General features: G+C 42.7%; 1 protein-coding gene across 2 annotated transcripts in view; it reads right to left on the minus strand.

Annotated features, from left to right (window-relative positions):
* ADAMTSL1 (ADAMTS like 1) overlaps positions 1-16,833 on the minus strand; it is a 703,777-nt gene that overhangs the window by 321,462 nt on the left and 365,482 nt on the right. For both annotated transcript variants that reach the window (XM_060237245.1, XM_060237246.1), the window contains one exon: positions 9,297-9,424. In XM_060237245.1, coding sequence (XP_060093228.1) covers positions 9,297-9,424 — 128 coding nt within the window. The remainder of the gene's footprint in view (positions 1-9,296; positions 9,425-16,833) is intronic.

Raw genomic sequence — 16,833 nt, forward strand, 5'->3', positions numbered from 1 at the left:
AAACAATGGATCAGAAGAAAACTATCTTGAGACAAGACACATATTCTCTCTCTCTGTGCACACATAAACACACTCCCTAGTTTACTGTGTTTTCTAGAAGCTGTACCATACAATAGGTAGGAACAGCCTGTCAACAGGTAGGAAACTAGAGGAGGAATGTAGTAGTGTGCTGTTGGCAATGCCATGACATCACTTCCAGAGCAAAAAATGAAAATAATGTTGAGTCTCTTTAGGAACCACTGAAAACTCTATGGTTTTCCTGGGAAGTGATGTCCTCCCATCATCCTGAAAGTGATTGTTTTTGTTTATTTTTTTCCTGCCATTGCTCCAAGTGTTGGTGAGAATTGCAGACTGTTGGTAGGAGGACTCCTACCACAGAGAATGACCTGGTGATCCCGCTATATAGCCAGGTGTATTTGTGGATATTTTCAGTCCAAGGGAACTGCCTTAAATTATGTTTTACATATGAACAACTATAAAATGAAAACTGTGAACAAGCAATTATAAGGAAAGCACAGCTCATCTGATTGTATGATCAACTAGTTGAATTGTTGTACAAAGATCCCCTTCTATCATATATACAATTTCTACTATGGTGAGCTGATAATGCCATAAAATTATATTTATTTATCTAAAACGTTTGTAAGTTGTAGGGTTGCCAGGTCCTCCGTGGCCACCAGTGGGGGGTGGGGATAGGGATTCCAGATGCAAAGTAGGAAATTTCTTGAGATTTGGGGATGGAGCCTGGGGAGGACAGGGACCTCAGTGAGCTACAATGCTACAGAGTCCACCCTCCAAAGCATCCATTTTCTCCAGTGGAACTGATCACCTGGAGCCCAGTATCCCTACTAAGTCACCTTTCTACCCAACTGGGGTTCCTAAGGCAGCAAACAATAAAAACATTAAAAGTGTTTAAAAGATAGATCAATAATTGTATATAATATAAAACAAATAAAGCATATAACAAACTCACAGATACACAAACAGGGAAGAGGGGGAAAGAGAAGTAGTGAAGGAATGTCTTCACCCACTGGCAGGAGACACCAAGAGAGGGAGTCAGATGAGTCTCATTGAGGAGGTAGTTCCAGAGTTTTGGAACCATAATCTTTTATTGGGTTACCACCTGTCTAGCCTGATACCAGGGAGGCAGACCTATCTCATTTATCCCAAGCTTTTCCTGCATCTTGGGGGTGGGGCGGAGGAATGACAGCAACCAGCATTGGACTTAACAATACAGTTTAGCAGAATATAAGCAGGGATATACCCAAACAGGTAAGTTACATAGAAAGTAAACAAATATGGGGGAACAATGCTGAGACCGACATTAATGAAAACCAATACATTAAACTATAGATTAGGGTTAGGGATTTTCTTATACCATTAAGACAACTGTGACGGAAAGCTAGGGGTTAACCAGAAACTGAAGATGCACAGGGCCTGCGTCAGGTGACCTGAGGGTGGGGGCAAAGTGCTCGGAGCTCTCAGAGAGGGAAAGTGGTTGAGTGACAGAATCTGCTGAGGCAGTCATTCAGTCAGTTGGTGTCTGACAGAGTTGGTGCCTGTCAGAAGTCTGTCAGTGTTGGGGCCTGACAGAGACTGAGTGGGTCAGTTCGTGCTTGACCGAGGCTGGGAGGGCAGCTGATCCTGTGAAGGAGCTTGAGACAGTGGCGGGAAAGACTTCCAGAGGCTGCAAGCTCGACAAAACCAGCCAAGAGGGCTGTGTGTGAGGAACAAGTGTGAGTCAGTCAAGACCTGAACGGTCACAGACACCTATAGACAACTCTGAAGATCTAGTGAGGTGGTTGAGGGAGTGGATGTGGGTCTGAGACACCAGGAGGACTGGCAGTAGTGGCTCCAGTCGAGGGGTGAGATTTGGCACATCATTCCCAAGAGGCCAGACCTTGGCTAGAGGTGGAGAATGAGTTATAGGGAAACTGTGAACTGGAACCTGAGAGACTCAAGAAGGAAAAAGCTAATGTAAAGCCTGAAACAACTGAGCAACGTGTTAGCCTGTGTAAATATCTCCCATATCCCCAAGTTAAGACTTTGTGTTATAATAAATCTGTGGTTTGAGTTAAAGTTCTTGAGAGCCTATATTTTTGGGAAAAACTACAAAGCTGCTGTGGTCCCCTACGAAGAGAATTCTATTTCCATCAAATAATTAAGTAAAATACCCCGAAGAGACTTAGTTAAAGAGATCCAGTGAGGCCGTGAGGCGGGCGCTGCTATAACAACCTTCTACAAAACTGTCTAATCATGATATCAACTTGTACTGAAATATTGTATATATGTTACAATATTTGATTTGTATAACTTTCAGCAATGCCCAAGTTCTTCAAATAAAGGATGCTTTTAAATGCCACAAGAGCAAAATGGGCCTGTACAGTAGGAACATGGTGCCCCACTACTTAAACAAAGACAAATAAGACAGGAATGCCACGGAAATTAGGACAGGACCTGACCATGGTTGCAAGAAATTAGACAAGAGGAAAGGAAATAAAGTTAAAAAGTAACCAAACAAAAGACAGTTTTTACAGGATTTCCTAGAGGAAAGGGTGATGATAATGTATTTTGACCTATAAACTGAGCTTGAGTGATCAAATATTTCCCAGTTAAACCTTCCTTTAGATATATAAAAAAAATCCATGAATACCTCACGCTTTGTCCTTTAGGTAAAAAGAGTGACAATGATCACGGACAGAATCTCAAAGCAAATATTTCATTTTTCAGTTAACTTATTACCACCTCACCCCATACCTTCTGTTTTTTTCTTACACATTTTTGAAAGCATCTGCTTTATTTTATTTTTTACACCCAGATCAGAAACAGTAAAGCAATTTGAACTTGATGGCAATGTTTGAAAAGAAACAAAAGCACAATCTGAACAGCTATTGTTTCTGAGTGACTCTTGAATCACATGATCCATGTTGGGCTGGTAGCTGTAGTACCTTCCTCCATGTATCTGCCGGGATGGCTCTATGCAGCACACCAGAGACAAAGCACAGCTTCAAAAAGGAATTAGACAGATCCATGGAAGATAGGCCTATCAGTGGCTACTAGCCATGGGACTAAAGGGAACCTCCATGTTCAGAGGCATTAAATCTCTGAATACCAGTGCCAAGAGGCAACATTGGGGGAAGGCTTTGGTCTCTATGTTCATAGATCCAGGTGGGCAGTTGTGTTGGACTGAAGCAATAGAACTGAAGCCAGAAGTGCAACTACCAGGAAGTTCCTAAAGTGATGCATGGAAAAGGCACTTAAGATGACGGATCCCACCACCAACTCTTTCATTGAAAACCCCTGACCATAAACTACCACTAACAAAATATACCCTTGTCATATGTATTGTGCCATTGTCACTGCATCTCAGAGTCATTCCATGAAGTCTATCTTTCTCACATGCATTGTGTTGAGCTGAATACACACAAGCAGTGCTAAAGTGCATTTGTATACAAAATAATGTCAGGTCCCATGCTTATGGATGCCACACTAATTCAATTTGCCAAAATTTCTGTAACCTTACCACTATTCTTGCTAATAATTTTCGGAATCCAAGCCTTTTGCAAGAATAGAAACTAAAGTTTTCCAACCTGGTAGAGTGTTTGGCACTTACAGCCCCAAGGATAGAAGGGCATTTCACCCTTTTCAAATAAAGCGTTCCCAACTCAAAGTAGTGCTTAAAAATAAAAATTTACTGTAACAAATGATATGCCCAATGCAGTTTAAAAATCATTATCCTTGGGGCAAAAGATCATTGGTATATTTTATCTGGCAAACATCAGCTGAAACAGTATTTTGAAAGTATTGCAAAATGAGATGGAAAAATGACACGTTGCAATGCATTTTTGTTTCTGAGCACCAGTTTGAGGTTTCATTTCTCCTTTATGTTCTCTTCCCCCCCAATCCCACCCCTTGAAGCCATCTGCTCTCCCAACAGGAGTTTCTGGAAACTCACCCTGTGGTAACTGAATTTCTCAGCCTCTGCATCTGGGGAGCCTGCCACTCCCCAGTCCCAAATGAGGTTATAGCCTGTATGGACAGCCAATCTACCAGCTAACCACTTTCCTAGCAGCAAAGCATTGTCTCTGAGAATGAACATTTGAGTGGCTTCAGGTGGAGGGGTTCCACCTAACAGCGGGTAAAGCTACAAAGCTGTCCAAAAGAAAAGTGACCAGTTGTGATGCAGTAGTTAGTTTCTGATGGAATCATCTAAGGGCTGGATCTAGACTCAATTTTCCATCAGTTCAGCAGAACTCTCCTGCCTCCCCACTCCCAACCTCAGTTCACTGATCTTTGCAGAGGACGGGGACCCTGGGAAACAACACAAAGAGGGTGTGCAGCAGAAAGGGGAAATAAGTGGAACTTCACAATGTAATCTGGATTGGAACCTTTGTTGGCTCACTGTGGCTCTACTTCACGTTCTTTACATAAGAACATAAAGAGCCCTGCTGGATCAGACCACTGGCTCCCAGCATCCTCAGTTTTCCCGGAAAGCCAAGAAGTAGGGAAATAAGAGGCTATGGCCTTCCACTGATGTTGTTTCCTAGCACTGGGATTTAGAGGTTTACTCCTGATTGAGGAGGTTCCCTTTAGTCCTTTCAATTCTGTTCAAAAGTTTAACTGCATTAGCTCAGAAGCCATAGCAAATAACATCGTTCCAGCACAATAAATAATTCTATAATGTTATACACACACACACCCTACAGTAGGTTTCCAGGGATTAAAATGTTATATAACATAGTAACATTTAATAATACCAATTTAAAACTCAGCTGATAACAGATTTAACAACAAAATCTCTGTTACTGACATAATTATAGAATACCAAAATATGGAATACCAAATATAACATGTCAAGTATTAGATGACCCACAGTGGTAACATCAGTCTAATAATCAGCCATATGTATGGTCAGTTTTTTTGCCTCTATCTTCATTACAAAGGCAACAAACCTTCTAAAATAGGCAACAAACATTCTAAAGGCAACAAACATTCTGAAATAGTCTCTTTCGTTCAGACACAGGCCTCTTTTCCCTGTGAGAAGTCCTGGAGCATGTCTTAACGCTTAACAACAAACCAGTCTTTATATGACTTAGTAACTTAGTTTGACACCTGGCTACCTTGGGGAGATCCAACTGAACCCTTGGTCTGCCAGTTCACTTATGCAGAAGGGCTAGTCAAGTGCAAGTCTCATTGCCTCCCATGGAACTCTACGCAGATCTGGACTGGAAGAATTTGATGTCTCATCCAGCAAACACGAACTCAAAGTTTGCATCACACTTTATAGTAATCAGGTGTGGTAGTGCTGTGATCATTTAAGAAAGGTTCCAAAAGACAGTGTTTGCATTTAAACAGTAGAAAAGCCAGCCAATAAGACAACTCTATACCTGGCCTGAACAGCTCAAGCAATGGGACTAATCAGGAGAGCTGGCATCTACCTCCTGGAAAATAAATTAATTGCATTTATTCAACTGCTTAGCTCAACAAAAATGTTTAGAAGCAAGGCAAGTATTCTTTGAATAGCTTCAAAGTGGACATAATGGGGCCACATTCTCCTTTTACTTAACATTCTGGAAGCCATCACACAGAAAACTAAAAGACATAATACACCATGAAAATTCCACACTGGTGGAGAAATATTTAGCTTTGGTTTGTGGGTTGGTCTGTTCTATAGTGTTCAGCTAGAGCACCAGTTCTTAATTTATCAAACAAACAAAACCAAAATCTAGCGTCATTCTTTACTTGTTATAGAACTATGCATAGCACACAGAACTCTGCAATATGACACATCTCTGTAACACAATCGACTGCACAAAGCCAGAAAACACCAGCACAAAACACAGATAATTTATCTTCTTGTCACATTTAAAACTGTCATACATATAGATTTCATTCACAATCCTCAATGTTTGGGAGGGTTTCATTCCTTTTTCATTTGAAAATGCTTGCCCAGCACACATGGATACTCTGGCCCCACAAAATCATAATTTAACACCCTTTTACTTTTGTAATTGTATGCAGACCAGAAGAAAGTGATAGGAGTTACACATTTACTGCAGTGCTAATTCAAGGTCAAATTTGACTTTTAGAATATATTGTTACTGGCTAACAGAATCTGAGCACATAATAATCCTTCCTCAATCTGTGAATGGGCAAACAAATGGACTCAAATGCCAGAGAAAACCATAGTAATAAGATGTGCCAAAGAAGCTGCAGAGATATCCTTTACATATAGCATCCCACCATGTTTGTTTTTGCACAAGGGGCCATTGCAAACATATGGTGTCACATGTGAATAATGTTTAACATGGCAGTAGCTGTTGTAGAGGAAGTGCTGATAGGGTCCAGAAAGGCAGCAGGAGGCAGAAGACAGAGGTTGGAGTGGATCCAGTTCAATCAGACACCTTCAAGACTACTTGGGTCTTACCCAAACCTGTATACTGGGCCCTAGGGCCCAGCAGTGTTTGCTCATTCACCTCACAGTCCAGTGTAATCCAAACCTACACTGTAACTATTTCAATCATTAGGTCTATTGGCAGAGAAAGCCACCAGAATATATTTGCCCTCAAATGACAGGAGGTTGCATTCAATCCTTTCCTGCACTCTCTCCTACAAACCAGACCTTTTACAATCCTTCAGTGGCAAGGTGCAACACTTATGGGTCCAATGGTAAGAAGTTCCAGACCAAGCCTTCTTACTGTACCATCATCACTTGACACCTGCCTGTTTCATGGCCTTCATGATGGTTATCCCATTCCTCAATTCAATTTTATGTGTGGGGAAAGGACTCCTATCTTGGCAATGATGAATAACACCACTGTTACCATTGGTGACACCATGAATTTACAGGAACAAGAATTTGGCTAATAGCCCCAAGGAACTATCAAGTCACTGGCTTTCCCAGCAGGGAGTTGAAACAAATATACAGTTATCCATCACTTAATCTTTTTTCTTCCCACAAACATTTCTTCCCATAACATTTCTGACAATTCCTAGAGCCACCCTCCATCACTTCTAGGTTTTCCCCAGAAGTGATGTCACAGCATAGATTACATCATCTTCCCCATGTCCCCATTCCCAAAGCTCCCACTAGTTGCCAGGCCTGGCCTAGCGATTTTAGTCTGGTCTCTGTTCTAATTTGGGCAGTGCATGGTTTTGACTTGATACTTCCTCATGTCACATTATAATATCAAACCTAGAAAATTCCTTTGGGCACGTATTCCCCCCCAGTTCTCCTCAGGACAGCACATAAATGATGATTTCACGGGAGGGACGGTGGCTCAGTGGTAGAGCATCTGCTTGGGAAGCAGAAGGTCCCAGGTTCAATCCCTGGAATCTCCAAAAAAGGGTCCAGGCAAATAGGTGTGAAAATCCTCAGCTTGAGACCCTGGAGAGCCACTGCCAGTCTGAGAAGACAATACTGACTTTGATGGACCAAGGGTCTGATTCAGTATAAGGCAGCTTCATATGTTCATATGTTCATTTGCAGAATGGGCCCATTTGGGGAGGGCAGGATATAAATATGATAAAATAAAAATTAAAAAAAAATATTACATCGCTGTGCCTTCATGGTTTAAGATATCAGGAATGTATTTTAGCAATTAAACTGAGATCTAGTAATCTGCCCATCCACCTATTTATAACTGCTGACATGCCTAGCTAAGAGGGTCCATGCTCTGTTTATGCCCCACCTCTGCCCAGTCAATACAAGTTGTAATTCTGTGCAAATTGGTTAACAATTTATGCATCTGTTCTTTGAACAAACATATTTAATTTGATAACTTTATTCTCAACTTCATATTCCTAAAATAATTAAAATCATAAATATATTCTGGAAAATGGAAGAAGGAAAGATATGGACAAGGGTCTGTCCAAAGCATTAGAAGGGAAAACAGACTTTCCTCTTTGTGCTTTATTCACACTAATCTCCACTCTTTGACAGCATCCACATATAAAGGCTACAGAGAACTTATTTGGCAATGTTTTACCACACATAAAAGAAGCCCTAAAATCTCCAGGGATTTCCAAACACAGAGTTGGCAACTCTACATGATGGACAGCTGGGGTAATATCAAGGGCTGCCTCTGTTGTGGTTTTCTGCCTCTGCAATTCCTCCTAAATAGGGTCATCTGACTGACCCCACTTTCAATATTCAGTAAGGTTTGGCCTTTTCAGAAAGGCCTTTGAAGTTCTGTAGAGTTGATACAAATCTGTTTTAATCCAATGTAGTTTGCTTGGTGTATTTGGATATGTCGTAAATTAGATGAAGTCTGAAGGTTTTTTTTAAATGGTCTTTACTGTATTATGTTAGTGATTATTTATTATAACACAGCTTGGGAGCTCTTGAATCTTATAGTTTGTAATCCCATATTCTGCACTGCTCATACAATACTTTGCCTAAAGCAATGTCCTGTTTTTAATGATGCCTGAATTGTCTTTGAATAGTCACAGTGCACTACTCATTGGAAATAATTTCATTTCTCCCCTTTATTCGGTAACATTCCTCAAGTCTTCGTAAGAAAGACAATCTATAAATAAGCTAAATAATAAATATACACTGCAATCCTATATGTGTCTACGCAGAAGTAGGTCCCACTTTATTCAGTGGCTCTGACTCCTAGGTAAGTGCCCATATGCTTGCAGCCACATTATATATGTAGACAGACAAATAGATGATGAAGATGATGATGAAGAAGACAGACAGACAGAGCAAGCATCTATAGGGCAGATATACCCTTATCGAGCTGCTCTACTATGCAAAAGCATAAAGTATCACATTGCTTTGGTTATCTTTTATGTTCTTGTAACATAAAGAAAATCTTCTGTAAAAGTACTTGCCAATTTCATCTGTACAGCTTAAGATGCTATACTGTGTGTGCAGAGAGACTAACAGACTCAAATGTGGATATCTGTTTTAATTTTATAGCTCCCATGTTACTAAATGATTTAGGGTGCTAAATCCATAGGTTTATCTCTAGACCAGTACATAGGAGTGAAAAGGATTACCACTCTGAATGAGAGAGTCTAGTGGTTTCATTTTTCAGTAGCTGGCAGTGTACATTCAAACTTAGGTAAGAACCATAGAAGTCGTTCATGTTTTTACTACAAGCATATTTTAGAATTGTGTGTCAGGCCATCAAACCTGCTGGACTGCTGCCTGACTAGAACACGACCTTTCCTCTTCTAAGTTCAAAATGTAAGCACAATTCAAGACACCCACTGCTCTTTATGCTGTGATCTGGGATCGGCAAGCTGCATTCTTGTTCTGTAGAGTCCAAAGCTATTTAACTACTTACTTGCTGCTCAGGCAACGTCTCAGGGAGTAAGAAGCACCTCCTCCACAAGTACGAGAACATTCACTCCATGAACCCCAGGCATCCCAGAGGGTATCTCGGTCCTCCTCTGATCGAGCAGTTCGAGAACTCTAGAACAGGAAGAAATTAAAAAAAAAAAAACAAGATTAGTGCTCATGAAACATTTCCAAAAGTAGCCTTCTTATTTACATTTTCTCCTATTACAGTTCATATACAGTCTGTTCACATACAGTACCCCCAAATCCAAAAAATTAACATGAAGAAAGCAAATTCTACGAACAGCTCTATGTGAATTAACATGATTTAAACCAGGGGTGTCAAACTTATTGTCCTGAGGGACAGATTTTACATAAATAGGACCTTGATGGGCCAGGCCATGTATGTCATAAAATGTAAAGCCGGGTAGCAGAGATATAAACTTTATAAAGGACACCAACAAACACAATGAAAGAAATGACATCACAGAATCCCACAGTGCTCTAGGAACTCTCCAAACATGGGGAATTTTTAGAGTTCCATGCAACACTCATTTCTGTAGTCCTGTTCCTGTGCTCTCAAGGATGGACAGCCAAGTCCAAGTTGGCAACCCTACATATTGGGAACATTGCTTTTCAAGGATATCACTTGCACACACATGGGCTCTGTGATGATGTGCAGTGAGAGAATAAAGAAAAAAGAGAGACAGGAATTCAGGAGTGGTGGAAAGGGATTCTGGGTTCATCTCTTATTTCTGCATTTTTCTTAATAATAATATAATAATAACTTTATTTTTATATCCCGCCCTCCCCCGCCGAGGCAGGCTCAGGGCGGCTAACAGACATGGAGATCCCATGATTCATGTAAAACAATGTAAACAATTTTAAATATATCAATTGCATAATAAATTATTTAGAATAGATAAAATGTATAAAATGGGTGCTAAAAACTGTAATCATAATATCCACAAGATGGCTAGATGTCCACACGTCAGATTAATCGGGTTCTATCTCGAAAGCAAGCTGGAAAAGAAATGTTTTGCAAGCCCTGCGGAATTGGTTCAGGTCCCGCAGGGCTCGCACCATCTCTGGAAGGTGGTTCCACCAACGAGGGGCCATCACTGAGAAGGCCTGCTCCCTAGTAGCCTTCAACCTAGCATCTCTTGGCCCAGGGATTGTTAGTAAGTTCTGAGAGCTAGATCTCAGTGCTCTCTGGGGCACATACACATATGGGGAGAGGCGGTCCCTTAGGTAGGCAGGTCCTCGGCCATATAGGGCTTTAAAGGTAATAACCAGCACTTTATAGCGAACACGGTACACAACCGGCAGCCAATGCAGATCCCGCAGCCCAGGCCGCGCAGGTTCCCACCATGGTAGTCCCTCCAGCAGCCTGGCCGCCGCGTTCTGGACTACCTGAAGTCTCCGTGTTCGGTATAAGGGCAGCCCCATGTAGAGGGCATTGCAGTAGTCTAGTCTCGAAGTGACCATTGCGTGGATCACAGTTGCTAGGTCGCTGCGCTCCAAGAAGGGAGCCAGCTGCCTCGCCCTCTTAAGATGGAAGAAGGCGGATCTAGCAGTGGCGGCTATCTGGACCTCCATTGATAGAGAGGATTCCAGTAGCACTCCCAGGCTCTTGACTTTGCGCACTGGTACCAGTGGCGCACCGTCAAAAGCCGGTAGGGTAATCTCCCCTCCCGGTCCGCCGCGGCCCACGCAAAGGACCTCAGTCTTCACCGGATTCAACTTCAGCCCGCTCAGCCTGAGCCAGTCAGCCACGGCTTGTAATGCCCGGTCCAAATTTATAGGGACATCACCAGCCCGGCCGTCCATCAATAGATAGAGCTGAGTGTCATCTGCGTATTGATGACAACCCAGCCCATACCTCCGTGCAATCTGGGCAAGGGGGCGCATAAAGATGTTAAACAACATCGGGGAGAGAACTGCTCCCTGGGGCACACCACAATGAAGTGGGTGCCTCTGAGACAGCTCCCCCCCAATTGCCACCCTTTGTCCCCGACCGTCAAGAAAGGAGGAGAGCCACTGTAAGGCTAGCCCCCGAATTCCTGCGTCGGCGAGGCGGCGGGTCAGCAGCCGATGGTCGACCATATCGAACGCAGCCGATAGGTCTAGCAACAGCAGTACCGCCGAGCCGCCTCGATCCAGTTGTCGTCGGAGGTCATCCATGAGGGCGACCAGGACTGTTTCCGTCCCATGGCCCGGGCGGAAGCCGGACTGTCATGGGTCTAAGATGGAAGCGTCCTCCAGAAATTCCTGTAACTGCACCGCCACAGCCCTCTCGATAATTTTGCCCAAAAAGGGCAAATTTGAGACCGGCCGGTAGTGTGCCAATTTGGCCGGGTCTGATGACGGTTTTTTCAAGAGAGGGCGGACCAATGCCTCTTTCAGGGGTGTTGGAAAAACACCCTCTGAAAGGGATCGATTTATAATATCCCGTATAGGATATCTTAATTCCTCCTGGCAGGCCTTAATTAGCCAGAAGGGGCATGGGTCCAGGTCACAAGTCGTGGATCGTGCAGTGCCAAGAATTCTGTTGACCTCCTCCAAGCTGAGCGGGTCGAAGCAATCCAGAGTTAAATCAGAAGACACGCATTGGGCTTCGAGTTCACTTACTGCCTCCAAATTGGCAGGGCAGTCATGGCGGAGCGATTGGACCTTATCCGCAAAAAAATTCGCAAAAGCCTCACAGCCAATCTCCAATTCCTTAGCTTTTAAGTTGCCTTGAGGCAGTGTAGTCAGGTTCCGAATTATTCTAAATAATTGGGCTGGGTGCGAATTTGCAGATGCAATCTTAGCCGCAAAGTATGTTTTCTTTGCGGCCTTGATTGCCATCTCATAGGACTTCATAAACTTCCTATAAGATGTTCTAGTCGCCTCATCACGAGTACGCCTCCATTGCCTCTCTAGCCGTCTAAGGCCTTGTTTCAGCTGGCGTAATTCCGGGGTATACCACGGAGCCAGCTTAGTCCGAGGCTGCAGAGGGCGCCGAGGTGCGATCTCCTCGATGGCCCTAGAGAGCCGGCTATTCCAGGTCTCAATCAGGCCATCGAGGGAGTCGCCAGAGGGCCAGGGGTCCCGAAGAGCCATCTGGAACCGTTCCGGGTCCATTTGGCTCTGCGGGCGAGCCATAATCGGCTCCTCGCCTAAACAGGTTTGGGGAGGCATATCTACACGGGCCTTGAGGGCGAAGTGATCCGACCATGGCACTACCTCTGCGGTTATGTCGCTCACTACAATCCCAGCCGCAAAGATCAGGTCTAACATGTGTCCGGCCTGGTGGGTGGGGGTTGCAACAAATTGAGAGAGTCCCAGTGTCGCCATGGAAGACACTAGGTCCGCCTCCTGACCTTTCTTAAGCCTGAGATCTTTCTTAAGCCTCAGAAGCAAGCAGGAGACAACTGATTCAGTGGTGAGAGAAAGGCATTCTGAAAGTAATCAGAGGTACCTTTGTCCCCCACTTTTCAGGTCTTTGTCCTGTAACTGAAAATAAACTACTGACCTGAGCCCCAATACGGTCTCAACATAAATTGTGATAGGAAGGAATATGGAGAGATAATGAGCTTGCCTGTAATAGTGGGAAGAATTATGTAAAACAGAACCCACAGTTGTGAAGAGCTGCTAGGAGAAAGAAGTAAAAACCAAAGAGCAGATTGTTCTATGAATCCACAACGGGCCTAACTTTGTTATTGCTTGTACATTCTGTTTTACAATTCTGTACCACGCACATACTAATGAATCTTGGTATAACTGCTTGTTGGCATGCTTCAGCATTCCTCAGCTGTACAATATGCCCAGGTTCCACTAACTGGTAATTAAATAAAATGTTCTTATTAGTATTTTATGTATGTGTATCACACTACTTTTGTAATTTGGAGTCAGTTTTGTTTCATGCTTGTGACATATTTGAGTTTGGATTGTGTTAGCTGTCAAATTCCATTCATGGCCACACCATCTCATTCACAAAAATCTCCTTATTTTGATCATCTTAAAAAAACATCATATAGGAATAACAAACATCTGACATTTGGGGGCATCAAGATAAATATTAGGCCTTGGGTCTCTAGAGGCACACACACATATTTGCTCAGCAAGGGCTTTGGCTCAGTAGCAGAGCATCTGCTTTGCATGCAAAAGTTCCCAGGTCCAATCCCTAGCATATCCATTTAAATTGATCACGTAGAAGATGATGTGAAAGACCTCTACCTGAGACCCTCGAGAGCTGATTACCAATTAGAGAATTTCATTTCATTTTCATTTTATTCGATTAATATCCCGCCCTCCCCACCGAGGTGGCTCAGGGCAGCTCAGAGAAGCAGTACTGACTTTGATAAACCAACAGCCTGACTCAGTATAAGGTAGCTTCATGGGTCTGTTTCTATGCAAATGGGGTAAGTACAGTCTGACACCTGGTACTGTTGCCATTCTCCAACAGCTGGAGGATGGGATGAGTATGGGATGGAGACGGGCAGCAGATGTTGCCATTTGGATTTTTCTAGTCAATTTCTGTCTGTAATCACCCGGCAGTAGCTGATTCAACAGGGTGAGGACCTAAGGTCTAACCAATGTCACTTCTTAACTCAATAGGGTTTTGCACCAGAGATAGCAAGAATCTTCCTTACTCATTAATAGCATCTATGTAGTGGCCAGACCTAAGGGAAATCAACCCTGACTGTTTCCTGGAAGGTCAGAAGCTGAAGCTCAAATACTTTGCCCACCAAATGAGAAGGGAGCGCTCACTGAGCCCGCCTTGGCAGGGAGGGCGGGGTACAAATCGAATTAAACATAAACAGAAGATCCTGATGCTGGGAAAGACAGAAGGCAAAAGAAGGGGACAGCAAAAGATGAGATGGCTGGACAGCATTACTGATGTAACTAACACAAATTTTAGCAGATGTAGGAGGATGGTGGAAGACAGGAGGGCCTGGTGTGTCTTTGTTCATGGGATTACAAAGAGTCGAAATCGACTGTGCGACTGAACAACAACAAAGTGGCCAGATGTGCAGTAGTCCAAAGGAACCTAGAAAAACATTCAGAGCTGCTCACAGAAAATGATCATAATCACACAAAACTTCAGATCCCAATATTTAACAGACTATCTAGAGACAGAGTTGTGTCTCTTTATTCTCTATGGTAACATCACTTGTATTGGAAAATAAGAGTGAAAACCAGTTCAACTTTGTACCAGAAATAATTGATGAATTCATTATGATTGTACCTCTTTGATGCCAACTCAGAGTTTCTATGGAGTTAGCAGTTCCCAGTGATCTACCACAGCATTTTGAGTTGATGTGGAATCTAGGTGACTGTGGGTTTCAGCAGTTCTATGAGGTCCCTCTCTATGAATGAAGGGAAGCCCATTCCATCCCCTTTCCTTGAGGTGAAGGGTCCTTGCCCATATTCCAAGAAAATCAAACATCAAAAAATTAACATCTTCATGTTAATGGATGATATGAGAAGGGCTCATCCTTTATGCTCTAAAAACAACCTATGGATTTTCTGGTGGACCATCATGGACCCTCAAAGCAGTTTACATTATTTTCCACACTTCACCTCAGACCCCAGTTTGGGACACACTGGTCTGGGATGGTGCTGCAACAAGGAAGATAAAAGGCCAGAAAAGTTGTTAAAGTCATCTTTCCCTTGACCTGCAGAACTGACCCTTGATCACCTAGTCGGAAGTTGTGTTGAGCTGTTGTCATTAGAATGTTGGGTTAGGATTTGGGAGACCCAGTTCTGAATCCCTCATCTGCCATGGAAGTTCTCTAGGTTACTTTGGGCCAGTCACTCTCTCATCCTAACGTACACAGGGTTGCTGTTGGTGAGGATAAAGATGAAGTGGGGAGTATAATGTAAACTGCTTTGGAAGGGGAAGCAGGGTATTAATATGTAAAAAAAGCATATATTCTTCATCACTATGAAGAGATTTCCTCTGTCTAAATGAGCAATGTCACTAGTACTGACTTCTAAAGAACCATTAATGTGACCCTTTGTTCTTAACAACAACTACAACAAGAACTGGAATGCAAAAGAAATGTCCAAACTACTGTAGACAAAACAGAAATAAGACTACAAGATACGATACACTGAAAAAATGTTCCTAGTGAACCACAAAGATACACAACAGTAGTGGATAAGTAAACATCAAAACTGCTACTTAGAAGAGGCGAGTAACATTAGACACAGCCACTAGCTACTGGCAGAGTAGTCATTGCATTCTCTTGGAGTTATAAACCATAAAGTGGGAATAGTGAGATGTGGTAAAAATCTAAGGTAGAAATCATTTTGTTATCTTGATAGAACTATGTGAAAAACCTCTCTACTGCTATTTACAGTCTGGCAAACTATTTCAATGGTGAATGCAGTTATTCACAGTTTGGAGGAGGGGTGGAGAAAAGGTTGATCGCAGGCTGCAACTGCAAATCATTTGGCATATATCTTTTCAGGAAAGTCTTTGAACTTATCACAAACCCAAATCCTCAGCATCTACCAACAGCTGGCCACTGTGCCTGGGGCCCATTCCCTTTAAAGTTTTTCTTCTTTTTTATCAAGTAAGACCTACCAATGTGACTGCTGAGAGTCTTTAACGTTAGAGCTGACAGTTGTTTATACTGCAAATGAAAGAACCAAGAGGAGGTTTTTAAAAAATATTCGTAATGCTGGGGGAATGTGCAAATACAGGCTGTTGTGTTTTTTTCTTTAAAAATGTATGGTAGTGATGCTGAGTGTTACCTCTATTACTCAGTGGTGCTGCTGACTGATGTGAATGGATGCACGAGAAGCCAATGTTATATGAAATGCTTTTAGCAAAGCACAATTCAGCCAGGGTTAATTCAGTTTACTGTTTCAGTACCTAGTATCTTTTTTCACGCTCTTCCCCAAAGGAGCTCAAAGAGGCATCTTTGCAGAACCCTTGCAAGGTACACTCAGGTGGAGTTGATAGTTATTGGCAGAATGTCACACAGCAAACCTCATGGCAGAGTGGACATTTGAACCCAGGTCTCCCAAATCCTAAACTTACATTCCGCCTGCTACACACTATATTGACTGGCTGGAACTGCAATGCTAGAAGAACAGTGAAGCTGTGCTATATGGTACCAAAGTGGCATGGCAGTTGCTCCCACTGTTTCTTACCATGCCACTGTACTAAGTTTTGGAACTCCTGAATCTAGAAGCAGCCAATCACATGCTTCCCTTCTGACCTTATAGCAGCCATCAGAACTGCTGCACTCTTGGATCCTTCTTCTTTAATATCCTACACGAAGTGAGAGTTACAAGGGCTAGATCAGATAACATATGGAATTTTGGCATCCTTGCAGGTAGATTTTACAAGCCAAAAGACTGAAAACACAACTAAGTGTACACTTCTGGCAGGATTATACTAATCAATTTCTCCAAGAAAGTCTCTGGGCTAATCAAGATCTTCAAAATCCTGAACCAAAAATAAAATTTAGAGGAGAAGAGATTAGAGCAAGTTCCTCTCATTGTACAGTATCAGTAATCCTTTTATGCATTAGGCTGTTGCATTT

The sequence above is a fragment of the Heteronotia binoei genome, chromosome 4 (assembly GCF_032191835.1).
Source record: "Heteronotia binoei isolate CCM8104 ecotype False Entrance Well chromosome 4, APGP_CSIRO_Hbin_v1, whole genome shotgun sequence".
Classification (NCBI taxonomy): Eukaryota; Metazoa; Chordata; class Lepidosauria; order Squamata; family Gekkonidae; genus Heteronotia; species Heteronotia binoei.